General features: G+C 37.6%; 1 protein-coding gene across 3 annotated transcripts; it reads left to right on the plus strand.

Annotated features, from left to right (window-relative positions):
- The first annotated feature begins 1,837 nt into the window (after positions 1 to 1,837).
- On the plus strand, positions 1,838 to 5,292 carry LOC121959369 (adenosine receptor A1-like). 3 transcript variants are annotated; one of them, XM_042508656.1, is made up of 3 exons: positions 1,838 to 2,733; positions 3,043 to 3,162; positions 3,298 to 5,292. In XM_042508656.1, exons 1-3 carry the CDS (start codon positions 2,405 to 2,407, stop codon positions 3,695 to 3,697), a joined length of 849 nt encoding a protein of 282 aa, XP_042364590.1. In that variant the 5' UTR covers positions 1,838 to 2,404; the 3' UTR covers positions 3,698 to 5,292. The 3 variants fall into 3 exon arrangements, with proteins under 3 accessions (XP_042364590.1, XP_042364599.1, XP_042364581.1); XM_042508665.1 differs by having other exon boundaries at positions 3,304 to 5,292; XM_042508647.1 differs by having other exon boundaries at positions 3,043 to 5,292.
- The last annotated feature ends 16,923 nt before the right edge of the window (positions 5,293 to 22,215 follow it).

Below are 22,215 nucleotides of genomic sequence, written 5' to 3' on the forward strand. Positions count from 1 at the left end.
CGTCTTGCGATATGCTGAGTCTCATGTTATAATTTATTACAATATATTGCAGTTTATGACCTTTATCAACTGCAAATTATGTCTCCAGAGAAAAAAATGTCAGAATCTGTTTTATCAAATAAGCTAAAAATGTTTTCAGTCTGTTCATCTCCTTTAAATCATTTTTATTGCAGCAAAATGTATCTAGTGGACTAAAAGAGCAGTTGATTGTATTATTCTTGTAGGCTACCAAAAATGTAGTATTTGCAATATTAATTTACATATTAGAAAAAGATATAATACTGCCATGCAAAATATTGCAATACTATACTGTATCAACCCCCCAGCCCCAAATACTATAAGCCACTGTTGAAATGTTTTCCTCGGATAGGGTTGTGTCATGATTTATTTATTAGATGAGGTGTGTTGTAATGAGGTGTGGTGTCAGGACAAAAATACTGTGTGTGGATGGTGGTAGATTTTTGTGGTTCCTTCCGTCTTTGTAAGTGTTGTTAAAAATGCTTGGTAAAAGCATTTTTGGTGAGAACTTCTCTATTCTTTGTGGCACTGCTGCTCTCATCACTTTCATATTTAGCTGTCCATTTTATCTTTAATATAGTGCATTTTTTGAGAAAGTGATTGTTTGCGTTGCTTGTACATTTTTTTTTTCCCTCTGTCATGCCAGCTCAGTAATACGCAGGCATCATGTTGATTAAGGAAGTGGAATTGGTGACCTTTTGACACAGTAAACACACTTTATATGACTTCATCACAGACTGGCCTAAGAGTCAGGCCAAAACTCTGTGTCATTGTTCACCTCCACCTTTTTATCTTGTTGTAATATGTATATATTATACAGAGTCTGAATCTCTGGCTTGCTTTTGTTATTTATAAACTTAAGAACTGAGACATAGCTTTTGTTTAGTTTTCACTGAATATTTGAAGGTAAACTACATTTATGTTGACCTAAACAACTATTACACTTTTTTTGCAATACAATTTGCAATGAGTAGAAAAATATTCTCAGTATTTTTGTTATATTATCAGTAATATAATTATCGCAAAAATACCCTGAAATATTGTAATGTTATTTTATGGCCATATTGCCCACCCCAATCAGTAACACTAATTTATGCCACTCACTTGTGTGTAACTTACTTGGGAGTATGTTATGTATTTGTGTGTTTCAGTGTGAACACATACCAATATTTACGTATAAAAACAAATCACCACTTTAACCACAACTACAGAGCCAACCACAACGCCCTTTTCATGAGAAGCAGCAGCTGTTTCTCAGAGACTGTGTGGAGCATTTCTAAGAAAAGAAATATTTTTTACAGTAATATGACGTGGATTACTTTAACTGACTGGGCACAGCAGCATGGTAGACAACTGCAGCACAATACCAGGCAGCTCAGATGACTGTCTGTCAGTGGACAAAATTCCTGACATTCAGTAATGGCTTTTTGTTTTGGTGAACCACCCCAAGATTTTCAGCAGACCTGTCCGGGGGGGCGCCATTGCTAGCTGGACTGTTCCTGCAAGGAGTTAATGGATTTAGAGTGACTTGGCGACCTTGATGTGTATAAACTTCATCCAACTTGGAAGCTACATTGAGATTGAAACCTTCTTTGCAAATGAGACTTAGTCAAGACAGGGTAAAATAGAAGCATCAAACACAAACAGGACAACATTATATCGCAATATAGTAGAAAATACAGTGCATTAGCAGGGCAGCAGTATTTAGTCTCGAATTAGTCAGTTAATAGAAGCAGCTGCAGGAATGACTGCTTTCTGCATTTGAGGTTTGTAATCATATAAAGAGATAAGGGTCTCATCTTTGCGCTTGGCCTGTTGATCATGCTGATTGTTGCCGTGTGAATGTGGTTGACTTACCTTTCAGGCTCCACGGTCTAGTTTCATAACAAGAAGTTAAGTAAAAAGTCAAGTCAAGTTAAAATTTCTATGCAGCTAAGATGACTTAAAGAGTCTTGTTTGAGCTGATAGAAAATAATTTGTGTTAGCGGGGATATATTTTTTTAGTTGCAAATGTCAAGAAATTTGTCTCATTTCCTCTTGCCAAAAGTAACACAAGGGTTCTTATGGTACACTTTTTAGTCATCTATGTAATCTATTGCAACAACGTGCAGTTTGGTTGTATTTATTTGATCAGATATGGCATAGCATTAAAAGTTAAATGCTATCATACAATGACAAACAAGTGTTATATAAACCTGCAAAAACCCAGATGCAAAGCAAGCATAGTATCTCTGTCATCACAACTTAAAAAAAAAGCAGAGTGGCCAAGGACTTCCTCAAAGGTTTCACAAGACTGAGATGAATGATAAAAGGCACAGCACATTCAAGCTGAGACTCACATTCAGACACCCATTAACTGCCAAACATTATCCAGTTGGAGAGCACAATGAGTGTTGAAAAGGTGATCTATACTTTGCTGGAGGTGCTCGTTGCTTTTAGTTGCTGTTTGGGTAATATGTTGGTTATTTTGGCACTGTGGACGAGTAAGAGCATTCGCCAGCCTACCTTCTGCCTTATTGTCTGCCTGGCTGTGGCTGATTTTATGGTTGGCTGCGTGGCCATACCGATGGCTGTGTTGGTGGATGGACGAGTGAGGACTTCATTCCACGGCTGTCTCTTCATCAGCTGCGTCGTCATCTTGTTGACACTTGTCTCGGTTTTGTCTCTCACGGCTATTGCAATGGACCGATTTCTGCGGGTGTATATCCCTCTCAGGTAATATTTTTATTTTTTAATTTTTTTTATTACTGTATATAGTGCAAAGAGTAAATTGTAAAGTAAATTTATGCTGGTAAGCATGGCTTTGAATCATAAGCTTTACATTTGTATCCTTTTTATCCAAACCTCATCTCTGACTCTTCTGCATAACTTTTACTCAAAAAAGTCACTGATTTAGTGTACATCACTACAAATACTTCATGACATATTCTTTATTATTTGTAAATTGTATTGTGCATCTTTTAGATTATATGATTGTTACATCAATAATTAGTAGGGTTTTTTTTTTTTGTTTTGTTTGTTTAGGTACAAAAGGACTGTAACACAGAGACATTCTTGGCTTGTCGTAGCAGCATGTTGGCTCCTCGCAGTTCCACTGAGTTTTGCTCCAATGCTTGGATGGTACAAGCATGAAACCTTAGCTAAGTCAGTCAACTCTACCATTGTCTGCAAGTTCATAGATGTGATCCCCATGTCATACCTGGTTTACTTTAACTTTTTTCTCTGCACCTTGACACCTCTGTTGGTGATGACTGCACTGTACGGCTACATTTTCTGCAGCATCAGAGGAAACCTCAGAGAGAAACCAGGCAACGGTGCCAAAATACAGTCTCAGAACTACCTGAAGAAAGAGAAACAGCTGGCAGGATCTTTGTCTCTGGTCTTGGCTCTGTTTGCCCTTTCCTGGATCCCTCTCCACATTATGAACTGCATTGATTACTTTGTAGGGCCCAGTGTTGTACCAGTAAAAGCCTTCTATGTCGGCATCCTGCTTTCTCATGCTAACTCGGCTGTAAACCCAGTTGTGTATGCGTTCAAAATACAGAAGATCAAGACAGCGTACCTGAATCTCTGGAGACGGCATTTTACATGTGGAGAAGACAATCAAGGATGTCAGACAAGTCAAACGACTGACAACAATCTCAGTAGTAACATGAACAGTGTGGCACAAATTGAGTGAAGGAAGATTTTCTCGTTGGTTCTTACGGAGCAGGTTTGATTGACTGTTGCACGTAATTAAACATCGTGTGAAAAGTTAAGAAAGTCAGTTACAGTATGTGAAGTGTATAGAAATCCAAAAGCTACCTTCGACTTAATGACCAAAATATGTTGTGTGTTGATAAAGCCCATCTAGCTGTTTGCACTGAAAGATCTGTTATGTTCAGTTTGTGTGTCCTTTATATGTGGGTAAGCGTGTTTGTGTGTGTGAATGTTGCAAAATCTATCGAGAAAAAGGGGCAACTTTCACTTGTCTAAAATGTTTTAGTTCAGTTTCAGATCACTGTTGCGTTTCTGGTTCTGTTCAAGTTCCAGTTCTTCATGTCTATTTCAATGGAAAGGACACGCAGTTGAACGTTACCTTATTTCTCTCTGAAAAAAGAATATAGCTTTTTGCACATGATGCATGGTTACCAGGTCTGTGCACAATAACTGAAAAAAATCTTAAGCATGACTGTCATTAGTTCTGGGACATTGTTTTGTGTACACAGGTACACAAAACAATGGTACAGGTAAGATGACCCAGGCGGCAGCACTTGTTGATGCTCCGGTCAAGTACCTTAGTATAAAGAGTGAGTAAATCCACATTGGGCAGATGGGAGGGGTCCAACAAACTCTGGACGTTCACCTGGGGACAACTCTTTATGTCCAGTGTGAAACCAAATGTTACTTGAGTTGTTTTAATGATGATATAGTGTGCTAGTATGTTTTTGCATACTATGCTAATGATCACGTCATATGTCATATATCACGTTAGTAACAAGCGTTCTTATTTAAAGCCCAACCATGATTTCTTTTCTTTTCTTTTCTTTCTTTTCTTTTCTTTTTTTTACCTACATTGACTTTTTGCATTCAACTATACATTTTCAGTGAAAGCAGAAGTTGGTTCTGAAAAGTGACGATGCATGCAACGAGCCTAAATTGACATGCTGTCCCTGAATGTCCAAAACTGATGCAGGAGGGTTACCTTGAGCATCATATTTTGACCTTATGAGCCACTGACCAAGTGTCTGTATGGACGAGTTGAGAATGACAATGTGTTGTCAAGTCAGCTGTATGGTATTTTTTATAGTGAAGCTATAGTTTAATCTGTTTTTCTATTTGATTGGATAATAAAGAGATCTGCTTTTAAAATTTTGTTCCACCAAGGAAAATGATGTTAAAAAAGTACTTAATACACATGCAGAGTGCAGTTTTAAAAGACAGCAAAACATAATCTTCTCAGAATAAAATGGCATTAACACTTGCTCATCATTTTATGGACACATTGTTTTTATTTTAAGATTAATACAGTTTTTTCTTAACTCATCAGTCTTTATGTAATTATACTGGTTTGATTTGTTTTCATGTTTATGTGTTAACTTTTTATTTCTAGAAATTCAGGTAAGGTTCCTTACTATTTCTGTAGCTACAGATGCTCACTAGTCTTTGGTCAAATGTGTGACAGCTCAGCCCATAGGTTCATTTCCTCGCTGAAAGAATCTTAAGTATACAGCTCTCTTGTCATCTGTACATAAGTTATGTAATGACTCTGAAGTCAAAATAAACTTGAATCAATTTATTTGTCACATAAAATCATGTGAAGTACAATTCAAGTGAATTGTTTTAGTATTTTCTTTTTTTTTTTTTTTTTTTTTGCAAAAGCTTAAACCACAATGTGTCACTTCCTATTGCTGCACGTTCAGCATTGGACTATGGCATAACAGATACCATCTTTGAAAAAAGTTACTGCAGGTACACTATAAAGTCTACAAGTTGCTGGCTCTTACAAGAACATACAGCTTTATAATGACCTTTTTACGCTTTGGCTTCATAGGGATTCATTTTGATAACTTTACTCAAAGAATATTGAATGCTTATGAGGGGCTGCAAAGTGTGGACACCCAGTGGGAATGGATTGAACTGTGTCACAATGTGAGACTGAAAGTGCTGTAATAGTGTTATCACTCTACTGATGGAAGGTTGAAACAGACCCAAGTTATCACTCCTGCACTGTTGTATTATTCCAGTTGCCAGATATCAATTTAATTTTGGCTATATATTGGTACTGTGTTGGGTGGGAGATGTAAGTGCATCTAGAGTGAGACCGAACACAAAAATTATCCCTGCACCATCTAATGTTTCATTAACTCACTTTTATTCAGAATTTGGAGAATATTTCACCCTTAACACCCTTTCCCAGCTGCTTCATAAACTAAAGCACCTCAAAAGTCCTTTTTTCTAATCATGTTTTCAACATTGGGAGCTCTCTTAAGGGCTAGGGTGCTTTGTGAGTAAATTTAACCCTTAGCAGCATCTAGAGTTAACTGTAAGGGGAAGCTTTTAGAAAATACCTTTGTCCAGATTCAATAACAGTCACAATACCAAACTGCCTTGTCAAAGCAGCAGGGAATCAAATTATGTTGAGATTTTCTTCATTTCATTAAATTGATGAATTATTCTGTCTGACGGCTTAGACTGAGCTCATCAGGGTGTTCAAGTAGCACAGAGTTGCGCTCCGTTGTCTTTGCTTCAGTTTGGTGGTGATCCGATTGAATCTTTATTAAATGGCTGCCATAAAAATATGAATTAAAAGTTCCATAGACTTCATATTCTGTTTTTACCAATACCCCTCACCTGCAACACATTACTGACTGTATAGTAAGTAGGTTTCAGTTACTTAGGAGTCTTTTAGTCTGCCTCCAACTTTTCTAAAACAAAACTGAGTTATACAGTTTGGATTATCACACAACTTGTTTTTCATAGGGACGCTTCTAACAATTAGGTTCCCCTTATGTTTAAACAGAAGTTTAAATTTAGACTAGTCGACTAGTCTAAATGTAATGAAACACTCACAAAACAGAATTTTAATCTATTAGACAATTTAATCTATTAAGTTAAACATTGTCCAAAAAATATTGGGTAAATTGTAAGAGCCATTTGAATTTGTTAATCACATTTTTAAATAACCAAATTGTGTTTTTTTCACGCAGGTGAAATTTGTGGCACTTTTGCACTATGCATTATGAACATTGCACATTATCCTACAAATCATGACAACACTCACTAAACAGAAGTTAACAAAACACTTTAAAACAATATGCATTGGAAAATAATTTTGAATGAAACATGGCTGATTATTACATCATGATTTTCATTAGGTGAACCCCATTTGCATAAAATAGCATTAATTTTAATGATAGATTCAACCGAGTATTTGTGACGCCAGCTAGCAAAGGTACTAACATCTTATCAACTCACATATACATTATATATATGCACATATACATTCAAAAGTTTCTCCTTACTCAGACAGCGAGGAGTTTTGGTCAAGATGTTTCGTGAATATGGCCTCAGATAAACACAGTAGTGTTTCCAAGGCTTAGATCATTTCCAGAGTGATGATAGTCTTTGGCCACAAGATGGCGGTAGAGTGGCTCTTTCGCCACAGTGAAGTGTGAGTGAGCTGATTCCAAGCACTCATTGTACCTCTCAAGGAAGGTAATAGACTGTATAGTTATCACCTGAGTAGGATCGACTCCATCCCTCAAACTATACAACCTACTACCTCACCTTGCTAGGCTCAACTTCAGGCACCAAATATCCTTAAAAAAGAAACTGTACTCAGTATGTACAAACTTCAAGACATCTCAGTCTCCTCAGTGACCAGTTACATCTTTAATCTACTTTACTTTATGTGATTGTGAGTTCCTGTATCTCCCGTGTGTATACAGACTTTGGCTTCACAGCAGATCAACCTGTCTCCTTAGGAAAGACAGTAGATTGTATAGTTATCTCAGAGGGAGGACACGAACCCCACAACTATTCAATCTACTACCTCAGCTTTAAGGACAGACACTTTGCAGGAAGCAGCAGAAGTTTCTCGGTCAAACTGTGAAAGAAATAGAGAGATCAAGTGAGTTTTAGATCCACCGAGGGCAAAAGGTTGAAAAATATTTCGTATTCTGCATAGAGGCCAAAATGTGAAGGTCTTGCCACATATAGTGGTTTTAGATTGTGTTCAATAGCAGCACTAATAGCAAAAGACCTTTTTACATTTTTTTTTTACTGTGAAAACATTTAGGCATTTGTGTGTGTGTGTGTGTGTGTGTGTGTGTGTGTGTGTGTGTGAGAGAAACTAATACAATTAATTTTCTACACAAAATAGTCATAAAACCGTGCACACTTCAACACTGATATGTTGATCTTACTAAAAATACTTAAAATAATGACTTGGTAATTACTTAAAATAATCTTGGAAACCAGATACCTTGAAAGGAAAATTAAATATAATTAATAATCGTACTTTATGTTTACATTATATCTAATTGTTAAATTTACTCAAAATTTAGCTGTATTTACTTAATTTTGTGTAGTTGTTGCAACTTAAACCAAATTATTATGACTTAACTTGATCATGATAAAGAGGATTTTGCCAGTGATGAAGTTAGGAAATCTGCGAGTTCTGTTTTGCACAGTAAACTTGGCTTACTGAAGATGCTAAAACTAAGAAAGGTCGATTTAATCAAACTTGGAACAAAATCAAGTAAATGAAACAGCTTTAAGTATACTTAACAGTTAGATATAAAGTTAATATAAATTAAAAATAATAGCTATATTTGCATTCCTTTTTCAAGGCAATAGGCTTCCTAGATTTTTTTTAAAAGTAAAATCAACATGTTAAGTAGTACAGTGTACACTGTTGAACAACATTATTCAAATGACACCCCCTGCCCACCATAGAAGGAGGTAGCCTGGTAACAGTTTTATCAGGAATTACCTTCCAGGAGTAATTTTCTCTCCACATTGTAGCCTGAATTGTAAGAGCCAGACTTAGTACCAGTCTGACACTGCTCCTGCGTTTTTGTAAGTGAAAAACAATATTTTAACAATTGCTTTGGCACAATGTAGTTGGCCAGTGTTTAAGAACAACAGGTAACGGATGCACTTCACATTTGTCTACACTAGAAAAGAAAGGCTACTTTCCGAAAGAACTGCACATTAAAGACAAAATACTCCTCTGTCACCACATAGAGCTTACTAACAGGGAAATTGTCTCATAATGAAGGGCATCTGTATCAACAATTAGAACCTATTTTACTCTCAAACCTTACTTTCCAGTTCTACTTCCCAACAGACAGAAAAAAAGAGCTCAGTTCAAGCATGTTTCCCCCCAAGTTCAGTCCCTTCTGTCTCTACAACCAGAAAGCAAATGGAGAAAGATGGAAAATGGCAGCGCCTCGGCCATTTTAGGGAGTCGTTTGGCACCCGTACCCAACATCTGTGGTGCAACCTGTTAGCTTCTGCCTCCTCTTTCCAATCCCTGTCCATAAGATAGACTGTTTATTTTCCCCCAAATAATGGTAAAAGGGATGTTGAGACTGGTTTAAGGAACTTCTTGTTTATAAGTTATTTCAGAGAGTTGATTGCTGCTGATACTCAAGTGCGTGCCAAGAAATCCTCCTAGTGATTTTTGTTTTTACTTGAAGTGTTTTAATAGAGGAGCTGAAGGTTTGACTTCAGAATATTGGCCTTTTTTTGCTCAGTGTGAAAGCCACTTCAAGTCCATTGAAAAATGAGTCTGTTTACTGTGCCAGCTAGAGTCTGGGACACAAGCTGGGCAAAGCTGTCTGGGCCCCGACAGAGCCATACTTTGGCTGAGCTGACTGAGCCCAGACACTGTTATGGTAGACGACGATGGTCAACCCACGCAAAGGCTAGGACGCTTTGCATAAATTAGCATGTGAACCGTGGTCGCTGAAAAGCGGCTGGGCAGTTCATTAACATTCTGAATTCCTCTTTGGCCTAATTAATGCCGACAGTGATTGAAATGTTTTGGCAGGCTGTGTGGCTGTGGTGCCAGGGCATGCTCATTGGGGCAGAATGAAAAGGCACAAGGGCATCAGAGAGTGGGAGGCCTTAATTGAGATGTTGAATTAATTAGATGGTAAATGGTATCAAACTCCTCTAACTGGCTGGCCAACGTAGAGGGGACGGACTGAAAGTAGCATTGGATTATACTTTTTATAAAGAAAAGTTGTGTGGACTACAAACACAATTTGTAGTGTTGATGGACCATTACGGTGTGGTTCTCTGGAGAAACATTGATAACTTATAGAGTAATTCAAGGTTCAACCATAAGGATAGCCTGAGGCAAGTAAAATGCCACTTTGGGCTTGTAAATGTAGCAACTCACTCGCCCAGTCGGGCCAGTCGTAAAAAACAATTCAACACATTGTTTTCCAGAGCTGATGATGGATGTATATGGAGTTAGCTTCCTTCTCATTTCTGCTGAGAAATGTATGTGCACAGTAGCGGTCAGGAAGACAGTGGTGGAAGAACTATGCAGATCCTTTACCTTAGTAAAAGCACTAATACCACACTATAAAAATACTCTGTTAAAAAGAGGCCAACACCAAAATCAAAACAGAGGAAAAAACACTACAAACTCAAAATTGTTTCTGTATTTTGTAAAAACACACCCAAATAAACTCAAAATTATCACAGAAATAGCAAAAAAAAAACCCTTAAAACCTCAAAAATATTTTAAAAGGGTTTAACAAAAAACCCAACAACCTAGAATGATTAAAAATAATACAAATAAAAAAATACCCAAATTTCAACTTATTTAAAAATATATAAAGAAGAAAAAACCCAAAGCCTCAAAATTCTATCATATATTAAAAAAATAATAATTAAGTTAAGTATAAGTGCCTCAAGTCTGTACTTAAGTACAGTACTTGAGTAAATGTACTTAGTTACATTCCACCACTGGGTAAAGACTAAGTTTATTATTTGAAGTGCAAGCAAGCATTTTAAATGAGGTTGAGCAAGATTTGTTAAAGGCTAATAAATAAAACAATTTTCATAGGGGCATGTTAAAATTGACTTTGAGCAAGTACACTTTTGGCAAGTTGAAAAAAACCAAAAAAAAAACCTGGCCTTGAACTGTTCTGATGTCTGCTTATCTTTCTAATGTCTGCTTATCTTTCTTAGCAGTGGTTTCCACACTTTTTTCTGAATATGTGTAAAATGAGCGATTTAAATACATTTTGAGCTGATATTTTCTTGTGAATATTGCAGCAAAGATGATATTTTTAGAATTTTTTATATAAGATTTTCTAAATTCTCTCCCTCTAAAATTCCTAACAATTATATGTACAATAGGCTTTTTTGACACATTCAGTGTTTTCTTTTTCCTTATGCTTGGGTATTTTTCTGTTAGTTCTTTGGTTGTTTTATCTACAAACTTTTCTAATGTAGGACAGGGTCTCACTGTGCCCTTAGTCTGTGAGATTTTTTTCAAAGTTTATATCTTGAATAATGACCTAAATTCTAAAAATAACAGTTTAATTTAGCTTCTTCACAGAAATGAATGTGGGGATAAAGGCCTATTATATATATATTTTTACAAAGCTTTCTTACACCCGTTAAAAATAAGAAGGCCTTACGACTCCCCATGAAGCTTTGGCTACCCCTATGGGGGTTGGGATCCGCAGGTTGGGAACCACTGATTTAAAGTATTAAAACTATGACTACTTGAAGCTTACACCACAATATGGACAGAGGCAGTACAATTCACAATTTGCTTTTCATTTTCAGTATCTTATTGTAAATTAAAGATATTGAAGATAAAATCTGACAAAAGAAAAATATTATTTGACTAGTTAACACACGTGTACAAATGAAGTGTTTGCATTTATTTCGTTATATTATTTGCAGTTAACAACCATTCTTCTACCATTGGTTACTTTAAGGACTGCTAAACTGCTGCTGTAACTTGAGACAGTAGTGATCACAAAAATTTCTTAACCACAGGCCAGTAAGGCATGCAAACAGATGCACTTTGATATGGTGTTTTTCATTCTTACCTTGATTGTTTCCAAATTTCCTGTTTGTGATTGTTCATTTTAACGAAAGCAATGCTAGAGGTTAACGCTAATTAGCACCTCCACTATGAGTCCATGTGGGTGGATGTGTAGGAGTAACCAAGGACTGAAGCAAATGTTTGTTTGTTTTTCAACACCCGGAAGTAATGGTTTATCCCAGGCTGCTGCTGATAGGAAAATGGCTGCTCAGTTGTAGGGTATGGAGAAGGAATAGTGTTATAAATCCTTGACCTTCATGGAAGACTCAGAGCAATCAGCATGCCAATCAACATATCGCTGACACGGTCATTCATTTTTGCTTCAGATAGAGCAGCTCGTCTTACAGTGGTTAACGTTCAACTTGTTAAAAATATCCGTGTTATCAAACGCGACGTGCTGAACAAACTGAGAATTTAGTAGACGAAGGCACAAAAAAATTCCCTTTACAAGTTGGCGTTGGTCCATGATGATCGGCGAAATACGGGGGACGACTGTGAGGGAAAAGCCCGAGGTTGGTTCTCTTGTGCAGCTCTCTCCAATATTTGGTGCCAAGAAATGGGCATTGTCTGCGTGCCAAGCTGAATCTCAATGAGACAAAAAGGGGGTGATGTCGTGGATGCAGCATGGCAGAACCCACCACTGAGGGGGGAGGAGAGTATTGGCAGCCGAGCAATGAGAGGATGCCATGTCAGAACGGGGCTATGATACCACACAATAAGGTATGGTGGCATAGCTTGCTGCCAGATGCTCAGTGCAGTGTTTGTGCGATGTGAGCTAGGTGTTCACATGTCTAGAGAAAGGTCCATTGTTCCATAAGCAGACTTTGTCCATATGTGGCACAAATGGTTATGTTTTGTATGAGCCTGAGGTTCCAGTTGGATCTCATCATCTGTGATGCATCCTGTTTAATAAACTCAGGTCAGCCGGAGTTCAGGTCCATCTGGCAGGCCGACATCTGTCTTGACGGCTTGATTTAGAGCATGACTTCAAAATTAATTTAAATGTTAATGGAGCAACAAATAACTAAGAAATATTTCTTACACAAAGTATGTGTAAATTGAATTTAGGAGAGTAATTCTATCCACTGTCCATAAACTGACATTACTGACATTTAGTAAATTAAAGTTGCAGTATAAACTCTGAATTTCAGTATGTGGAGTCAGTCTGCATATATGCAGAAAGTTCAAATTAGAGGGGATGGATGATTTTTTTGGGTTTTTTTTCTTGGTACTGTAAATGACTGTAATTTGATAACTCAACATAGATCAGTTAGGCTGGATTGCACCAACAAGGATTAACCTTTAAACGTGATGAAATTATGGTCAGGTTTACATTATGTTGCACCAAACTTTAAAACTACCTTAAAATTATGAGGGATTAAATTTAATGTCTTAAATTTCTCTTTAAAACTTAGTTTAGTTTTTATTCTAAACCTAAATTGAAGTTAAATGTGTAGCACTAAACCTTTAAACTCCAATTTAACAGTAAACCCCTTTCTCCACCTCTCTTTCATACTTACTAGGTGCAGACAGTATGCTGATTATATATGTATTTATTTATGTATCTATTTATTTTTGTTGTTGTTTGTTTGTTTGATATGATGGTTGTCCTTATTGATTAAACCCAGTTTAAATTCTGTTTAAATAAATAAACTGGGATTAACTAAACTGAGATTCATTTTTGATGGTGCAACAGAGCTCTGATTAATTTGAACCCTGGATTTACTAATTTTAAACTGAGTTTTTCCAAACTCTGATTAGAGCTAATCAGTGATTAAATCAATCTTCGTTGGTGCAACCGAGCGTTGGTGTTTGTCCAATCCAATTTTCAAATTTTGGAGATATAGAGTTTTGCAGGGAACTTAGTAGTGTACTGCACTCGGCCCCAAAACAAATTTCTGACATTTTAGCATCTACTGTGTGTTCATTTTTTGCCAGGTCCCCATCTGCTTGCTATTCTCTTTTTGCAGCATTTCTTTCCAGAGCTCCATATTTAAAAGACAAAAACTTTAAATTTTAAACTCATGTATTATCTGGGAAAATATTGCCCCATCTCTAATTTTGATTTTTAATTTTCTCTAATTTTAGCAACTAATTTAAGCAAAAGGGGTCACAAATAAAAAATGTGGCTTGTGACCCCTGAAAAGGTATACTATGAGGGATTTTCTTAAAAAGTAATGTATAGACTCATAACAAAATAATCCTTCTCAGTTTATTTACGATCCAGAAGTCTTAATATTAACATTCTAAATGGGTCCCTTTGTATTTCCTGTTGTTATGTTGGTTATTGGAGAATTGAGAAATAAACAGGGACCAACGCTGCCCTAGCAACAATATAACTTTCATGAAAAATGAAATGGCGTATAAAAAGTTGGTGACTGGATGCAAGACTGTAAGATGCATGCCTCCAAGAGGACGCTACAAAGTTTTGCACACAGCGGCGAAAAACGTTGTAATATAGCAAGACGAAACACAAAGCGGGAAAGCTTGTTCCAAACCAAAAGTGAATCTGGGGTTGGTTTTCGCTTTTGCTGGCAATACTATTTAAAAACAGTTAAATTTCTACATAGTGTTCATTGATTTGATTTGATTTTAAATATTTTAGAAAAAAAACAACAAAAAAACATAATTTTGTATTGTGAAATTTAGTTGTTTTTTTTTTATCTTTAGATCTTTCAGACAGATCTCACGACTCCTTGTGGCTTGGAACCACTGGACTACACAATTCAATATCTCACTTGTACTAATTGGAGATGTAATGGCTCATACATTATGTCAGGACATCATTAGATGGACTGCTTTTTGGCCTCAGGTCAAACATCTAGCAAGAGAATGACAAATCCTAAGAAATGGCATGTGGCCAGACATTATGGTGCAGACTTTGATTATAGTCTCGAGGTGTCATAGCTACCATGCTTATTTTAAGATAACATTTTCTCGAAAGTACTGAATTCTGATCCAGTACTTGTATTTACGAGTATAATACAGCTGCACAGTGCACACTTTAAGTACATTTAAAGTTATTAAAATCATATGCTTGGCTTTTAATAGCTCTGCAATGCAACGCAAGAAAAAATTTCTGCATCCAACTAGTTCCCTAAGGGTATTTTTATTTTATTTTTGCAAAATAACAAAGTAAACAAATATTTTATAATGCTCTTATCGCATTTGGACTTAGTGCAGCATTTGATATTTAAGATGCAGCTCTATTTTATGTAGCATTATAATAAAATCACAGAACTCTGTAAATGAGTAATATAGTCAAATTTCCGCTGCACAGTAGTGTTATAGCTGAACTTTCACAACAAATAATCGGTCTCAGTTCTGCTTATTACAGCATTATAGTAAAACTAGTTCAACCGTCAGCTTGGTCTGTCACAGCCTTTAACTTCGGACTTTACTTGAGACTTGCCTGTCTTGACTTCGGACTTGAAAAACAATGACTTGGTGCCACCTCTTTAATTACCCATTTAAGAGAAATGGATCTTTCCTCTGCACTCTGACATTGTCACGAGACCAGGGTGAAAAAGGCTTCACAAGTACTCTATTTGGTTTGTTATGGTCATTGTTAGCAGTATCGTGTCAATATAATGAGTGCCTGAAAGTTAAGACAATCTCAAGAGTTGTCTAAGTGAACCTCTGTCATACATGGCTCTGTCTTGTCACGGGAAACCTGCCAATCCAATATTCAACACATTAAAACAAATGCAAGGACACTGGTGGACCATCTGGATCTTCCAGATGTTATTCTCAAGATCCATTTCTCATGGCTTCTGCTCAAAACTAGACCAGTTTTAAGAGGTAAAGTTCATGTAAAACTGCCGTGGTCAAAAGAATCAGATCAAATGCTGTTTAAGGCCCATGATCTGTTTTGCTAACAAACAGGAAGAGCTGAGTGTGTGTATGCAGTGTGACCTGATAAAGGAAACAACCCAAAAAAAAGAGAGAGAGAGACTTTGATCCTGGTGACCACAGAGTCACTCTAACCAAGGGGAGGAGAGAAACGCAAATAGCGGAGGACATGGCTTTCCAAACAACATGTCATCAAGCAAGTTCATCTGAGGCGAACTGGGGGGGAGGAGGAAATAGGTTCATTTTCTCTCTTGTCAGCCCATCCTCCCTGCGCCCTCCCCCTTTTTTTCCCTTCATTCACCCTTTCTGTACAGGACGGTATGCCACAATCTGCCGTTATCACACACTCAAACACAGACCCAAACGCTGACTCGACTTTATGCAGACAAAACCACACTCAGCTGTTGCACACCAAGAAGCATGAGCCAAAATGTTTACACAGTCAGTTCGCAATAAGTCTGGTTCATATGGGAAAGAAATCTGTAAAGTTAAAATGAAAAAAATGTTATTTTTGTAAATGTACCCAATTTTGGTATGAATTTTTCTGTTATACCTCTTGTGGTTTGAATTCCCAAACAAATCGAAAAGGCTTGATCCAAAAACGAGACCCTGCAATCTGACAATGCAAGCCCCTTCATGTATAGAACAATGCTTGCAACAGAGAGATCTGGTTCATACTGGTTTGTGAACAGGTCTATCAAACCGCAGCGTTCAAGAACACATTAGAAAATGATACAGTTTTTATACAAACCACATATTTTTCAGGCTGCTTACTGCGCACATGTGGGATACTTTTTGATTTTAGGTTAAATTACATGGTGAACAGTAAGCACACCACAGCTGAAGGATATTTTGTGTTGCCTGTGGTGCAGATTTCTAGCACCTTTTGTAGCAAAACCTGCAACACAAAGCAAAATGTTTGACAAAAAGGGGGAAAAGCCTTTTATCTCTGCGAATTTCGTGTTTGAGACTTAGACATAATTATCACTATTGATGGGGAGAAATCTGTATGTTCGAGCATTTGGAGTTGTTGTGTCTTCAGACTCTCACTTGCAGTAAATTATACTTAAATGTTTAAATGTTTTTACTAATCTTGCACTTTAAGAGGCAGTTCCACAACCACTAACATTTCTTTTTACTCGGGTATATGTTTTATCGTATTTAAACTTCTCATTATAACAACTATATACAAATACTTTGATCATTATTTTTTAATGCATTTAATCTAAGAAACAACATCATTTATAACTAAATCCGGGTGTGCGATCGAAAAGAAACAGTGGAGATTTAGGCATTGTTCGATGCGAGCAAAGCAGACACGTGTACAGTGTGGAAGGTGACAGTAAAAGAAGTGTAAAAGTGCAAAAGAAATGAAGGGAGACCTCAGTACAAAGAGTAAATATCGAGGGCGAAACAGAAGCAGAATCAAAAATGAGAAATACCTGGAGGTGAGATTTTTTTGTACAGGTCAGGCGAGTGTTCACCCGCAGAGAATTAGGCCATGGTGGCGTTGGAGAAAAAAAAAGGCGGGTTAGAAAGGAGACAAGAATGCCTTTCCACATCCCTCTCTTTCGCTTGCAAGACGAGGGAAAGGCTGAGTTGTGTACCAGCAAGCAACCCCACTTGAACAGGGGCTGGGGCTTGAGAGCAGTTTCTGGGCCATGCCCTCCTCTCTCCCTGCCCACTTTTGCCCTGTTGCCAAGAGGGAGAGACAGCGAGGAGAAAGGGAGGCAGGAAAAGAAATCATGAAGTCACAAAATAGTGCTCACACAGTTCTACCAAAGATATGAAACCCACCCAGAATATGCATAAAGGAAGAGTTTCGCTTTAAGGTGAAGTCACAGAGTTGACAGAGTTCATTGAGCACATAAAGGGGAGCAGTCATATGAACTATAGATTATGTGTCATCAAATAGACATCTCACTTGACAGTGGGATTAGGGGCTGGGAGGCGGGGTAAAAACAGACAGAAGTAAGCTCAGATGAAGAAATCAGAAGTGAGTACTTACATGCTGTCTTGTACCAAAGCCAAAGAGATTTGACAGATTTATCTACACTTGGCCAAACAGTTCAGTGCCAGATATTCCTCAAGCATTGCAGAGCAAATGAGTTAAAGGCTTCTCTCAGAACCGTGCAGTAAAGCCTTTTGTCAGCAGTTGGCATCAGTCCCAGGTAGTACATGCCTCATAGTTCCCATTTTCGGTAGTCACTCCGGACGTCTTTAGTTGTTCTGCACCTGCCTGTGTTTTCGTTCGGGTTTTTTTTGCACAGAAAAGAACAGTAACCACTGAGGTTCTGATTTAATTTGATTGTAGTCCTGAATGAAAATCAGTGGTTACAGTCAACATAATACACCGAGCGAGTGCTCTGGGATGTTTACCACAATACTTCGTCAAGTAACAAAGTGTGTCATGGAGCTGTGAAGCGAAAATAAGGGAAGGTGGAGGCTCAATTTCTGGGAACAAACAAATCTTAAGATGTTTCATGTGGACCATCACCAAGATATACAAGAAAAACACTAAAATAATCCAATGTGCAAGTCCCAAACAATTTTCGAATGTGTCCACGCCACAGTGCCACTCAGTATCTTTCCTCAGGCAATATCCAAGACAGCTTGTTATGTGACGTCACTGACTCTTCCTTTTTTCTTTTTTGTTTGCAATTACGTCCATACATCTATTTTAAATCCTTTCTCTCCTCATGCAGTCTTCTTTCCAGATCATTTCTGTGCATATTCTTGAAGAATTTGTAGTTTAAATGAAACAAAAAAAAGGCAAGCATGAATCATGACATCTCAGGCAGGTCGCAGAAGAGCTGCAAACAAATCTCAACTCTGTGTCTTTCTCTTCCTGCTCGCAAACACTGAGCTTATAAAAGTTTCAGCTGCAAGGCTTTTGGGCCAGCCTCCATTGGCACCGTTTCAAAAGAGCACTGCCTGTTTCAGAAAAACGGACGGAACAAGTCTGTGAGGGGAGCGCTGCCTCTTTGCTCTCTCCCCCGCCACCCTCTCTCCCTCTCTCTTTCTCTCTCGGGGACTCGGGGCAGTGACCGCTCCCAGGACTTTTACTCTGTGCTCTCAGGGTAATGCCACCTCGTGCCAGCTCAGGCATCTGTTCAGGATCCACGGCAGTCTGAATTGCTCTGGAGGGGTTGGTCTCTATCAGAGACACCCAGAGAATAGGAAATGCAAGCAACAGCACTATTTCCTGGATACTTTGTCCTCCATTTCAGATGTGTGTCAAGCTCTCACGAGGCTCAGCGCTGCTTGTGTTACAGTTCACACAAGGTTCTGGCTGCTTTGTCTGTATTTCTGCTCTGAGTGGCTCGAGGATTCTCATCTAACCTTCCACGTTGCTTCCTTCATGACACTTAATAACTCTCCATATGTTTCTTTCTTTTGCCATGTTTTCTCTGCATCATTTATTACACTGAAAAGAATAATGCACTCATGATAGATAGTGCACAAAAAAACTAGGTTAACTTTCGTACAACCAATGGTTTCCCAACAAACAGTAACTTAATGTTTGCAAGTGTTATCCTCTGAACCTCTCCCTCTTATGGCGTGCTTGCTTTATTGTAAAGGCTCTCTGTGCAGGTGTCATATGGAGGACGCAGTTCTCAGAGTACTGTGTGCTGCCAGGAGCAGGCAGGAAGGAGATCTGTGTGAAATAATATTTGCTAACACATGTGTTTTTCTTACCCCAGTGAGCCCAAAAGTTAAATAATGACAGGGCTGATTACAGTAAAAACAGAAGGGGTTGACTGATTTTGTTTTTTCAGGGCCCATACAAATTATTAGTGGTTAATGAGACCAATAACCAATATTTGGAACTGATATGTATTTACAATAAAAATGATTTTTTTTTCTGTCAATACCTAAATACCTTTAGCAAATGTTTTATCAAAAATGAAACTTTCAACATCAGTTACAGGTTGATGTTCGAAGCAACTTTATTTTTTAGTTTGAAATTTTGATTTTTTTTAAGTCAGTTGAAATATTAAATAAAAAAATGAATAAATAAAAATAGTTCCATCAGGTTTTACAGAGTAAAAGCTTCTCCCAGGCTGACACTTTATTTGCACTTTTTAATTAATTAATTATTTTTATCTGCAATTATTAAAAATAAAGTGCCGATACAGATAATCGCCAAAATGCCAAATATCTGCCACAATAATCATCCAGGCCCATGATCTGTCAACATATAAATAGAAGTCATGCTGAAATATGTCAAAATTATTTAAACTTTCTGAGATGAGAATGAGACAGTATGTCTTCTTTGTTTTCTGCCAGACTCAAAGCTGTGCAACATTTTAAACTACTGTTGTCTGCACTTGAGAAACACATTGACCCTTCACACAGCGATCTCCGCAATGAGAACAATGTAAAGAACACATGACCTAATGGGAACTGTGAAAATTATGACAAACAGCTGCTCCCTCTCAGAGCAGGGTTCCCGCAGATCCTTAAAAAGTCTTAAGAGGCATTTAATTCATTAATCCAAAAATCAGACCTTAATTGGCATTAAAATGTCTTAAATCCATCTCTCAAAAGGCTTAAACATGGGAAGTAGGACATTATGAATGATTATTTCTGATGTTGTATTGTAGAATCTCAAAATAATGGGTATTATCTATTTTTAAAAATACTACCAACATACTCTCGCGTTAATGTCACACAGATCAGAACAGAGGAACCAATAACACTCCTATACATTTACCACATCTAAACAAATGACGAATAAGCAAGCTTTTTTTTTATCAGAATATATTATGTTCATTGTTGTCCATGTGTTCCACTCAAGAAAGTTTTAATTATTTTTCAACATTTGAAGTTGATTATCGAACTCTTTAACTCAACCAAAAAGGTAATCTTTTATGTTACAATAAACACTGGGCAATATTGTCCCTAGCCCTTGGTTATTTTCTGTATGTAAGGGTTATATTTTAATTTAATTTTAATTGGGCTTCTCTTTGAACTTTATAGTAAACAGCATATAGCCAATGCAGGGAGACTCTAAAAAACACTAAATATTATGTGGAAACATTCTCCTACTGCTGTTTGATACAATGAACTGTGCATTAATTAGTCCATAATGGTCCATGTATCACAAAAATCCTCCGTTTATCAGTGTGCAAGCCATCAGTCTCATCTCCACTTAATACTATGTGTGTGACAGCGTGCATGCATTTGTGCATTCACTTGCATATCTGTATGTATTTGCATCTATTTAAGTGTACTTTTGAGGACTGAGTCGGCCTTAATAGTCACCATGGCGCCAGTGTCTGAAGAGCATGTTTCTCCACTGGGACCATCCAGTTGAGAGCCTGCTGACTGTACAGCAGTAATGTCATCAGCTGTAGTAGAAGCCTGCACTGCTTGTGTTGAGTTTTGATAAAACATTTCACTTGACCAGCTATACCTCACAGAGAGAGTATAATTGTGAAGTTTTGATTTTACGATGTAATATCCCAAAACAGAAATTGTTAAGGGCCTCTCTGTTTAGGAAAACCTTTTCTCGTACAATATCTTTTCGCATTTTGCAATGTAAAATATCGGACACAGACAAGATGGAGTTTGGTTATATTCCTGTTTTGGTTCGGAGAGGGTCGCTGCCCCAAGCAAAGGAATTCAAGTATCTCTGTGTCTTAGTTCACAAATGAGTGTAAAATAAAGCGTGAGATGGATAGGCAATTTGACACAGCATTTGCAGTAATACTCAACCGGACCTTCGTGGTGAAGAGGGAGCTGAGCCGAAATACAAAGCTTTTGATTTACCAGTCCATCTACATCCCAACCCTCACCTATAGTCATGAGCTTTGGGTGACTGAAAGAATGGAGCTTAGCTTTCGAGATCCTTTGCTTCGAAACGGGCTAGTTGAGGTCGTTTGAACCACTGACGGCATAACACTGCCACCCGGTGGTGGGATGCTGTTGCCGCGGGAAAGCAAGCTTCGTATTTTACACAAAACATGTAAATATGCTAACATATAGCATGCTACAGTCACAGTGAATGTCAACTTATAAACAACCACTAAGCATTGAAATGGATATTAAATCGTTCACTATATACATGTTATAAGAGCTGTATCGGAAAAAAATTATGATAGCTACTGTATTAAAATAACTCAATATAGCTAACATTTTATTAGTCTGGGGACAAACACAATGACTCTAACTTAGTGGCGGTAAATTTTGGAAACACAGGAGATTGCCACTATTTATGCTAACATTGGTGTTTCAACATGTTGATGTACGCAAACCTACAATTAGCATGTTGAAAATATCAATACTTATTAAGACTTGATGAACATCCTCATTGAGATCAAAAGCAAAGTCTGACAATGTAGAGCTGAGCCTGACGAGCGAAGTCTGACTTTTTGATTCAGTAACTATGTTACCTTTTCTTTAGCACCAACCTCAGGCCAAAAAGTGTATTTTTTCCACACGAGTGTTAAGAATCCAAGAATAGTTACCTCATCCCTCTATTTTTCAGGATGTGACCTTGTTGAATCAACAGTGGGAGATTGTGAATTTCATTTTATCCACAGCCCTAGAGACTATTTTTGTTCCTGAATAGCATCTTTCCATTTATCATGTATGGACGACACCTCCTGCCATTGTCTTCTTCTCCCCCTCCACCTCCCCTGAACAATCCCTCCTTTGGGGATAGACACATTTAACCCAGATTTTCCTGTTTCGTCTTCATAGTTTGTCCTTCCTGAGATACGGCCTGCTCTGAGTTGATGATTCACCCGGCTTTACAGTGCCACCGGGTTCACGTC

Source organism: Plectropomus leopardus, chromosome 2 (genome assembly GCF_008729295.1).
Source record: "Plectropomus leopardus isolate mb chromosome 2, YSFRI_Pleo_2.0, whole genome shotgun sequence".
NCBI classification, from domain to species: Eukaryota; Metazoa; Chordata; class Actinopteri; order Perciformes; family Serranidae; genus Plectropomus; species Plectropomus leopardus.

Bases quoted from the DNA above. Each gene is read 5' to 3' on its own strand.
- LOC121959369 (XM_042508647.1), top strand. From the start codon at position 2,405: ATGAGTGTTGAAAAGGTGATCTATACTTTGCTGGAGGTGCTCGTTGCT. The intron at 2,734-3,042 runs GTAATATTTTTA...TTGTTTGTTTAG, and splicing joins CGGGTGTATATCCCTCTCAG to GTACAAAAGGACTGTAACAC.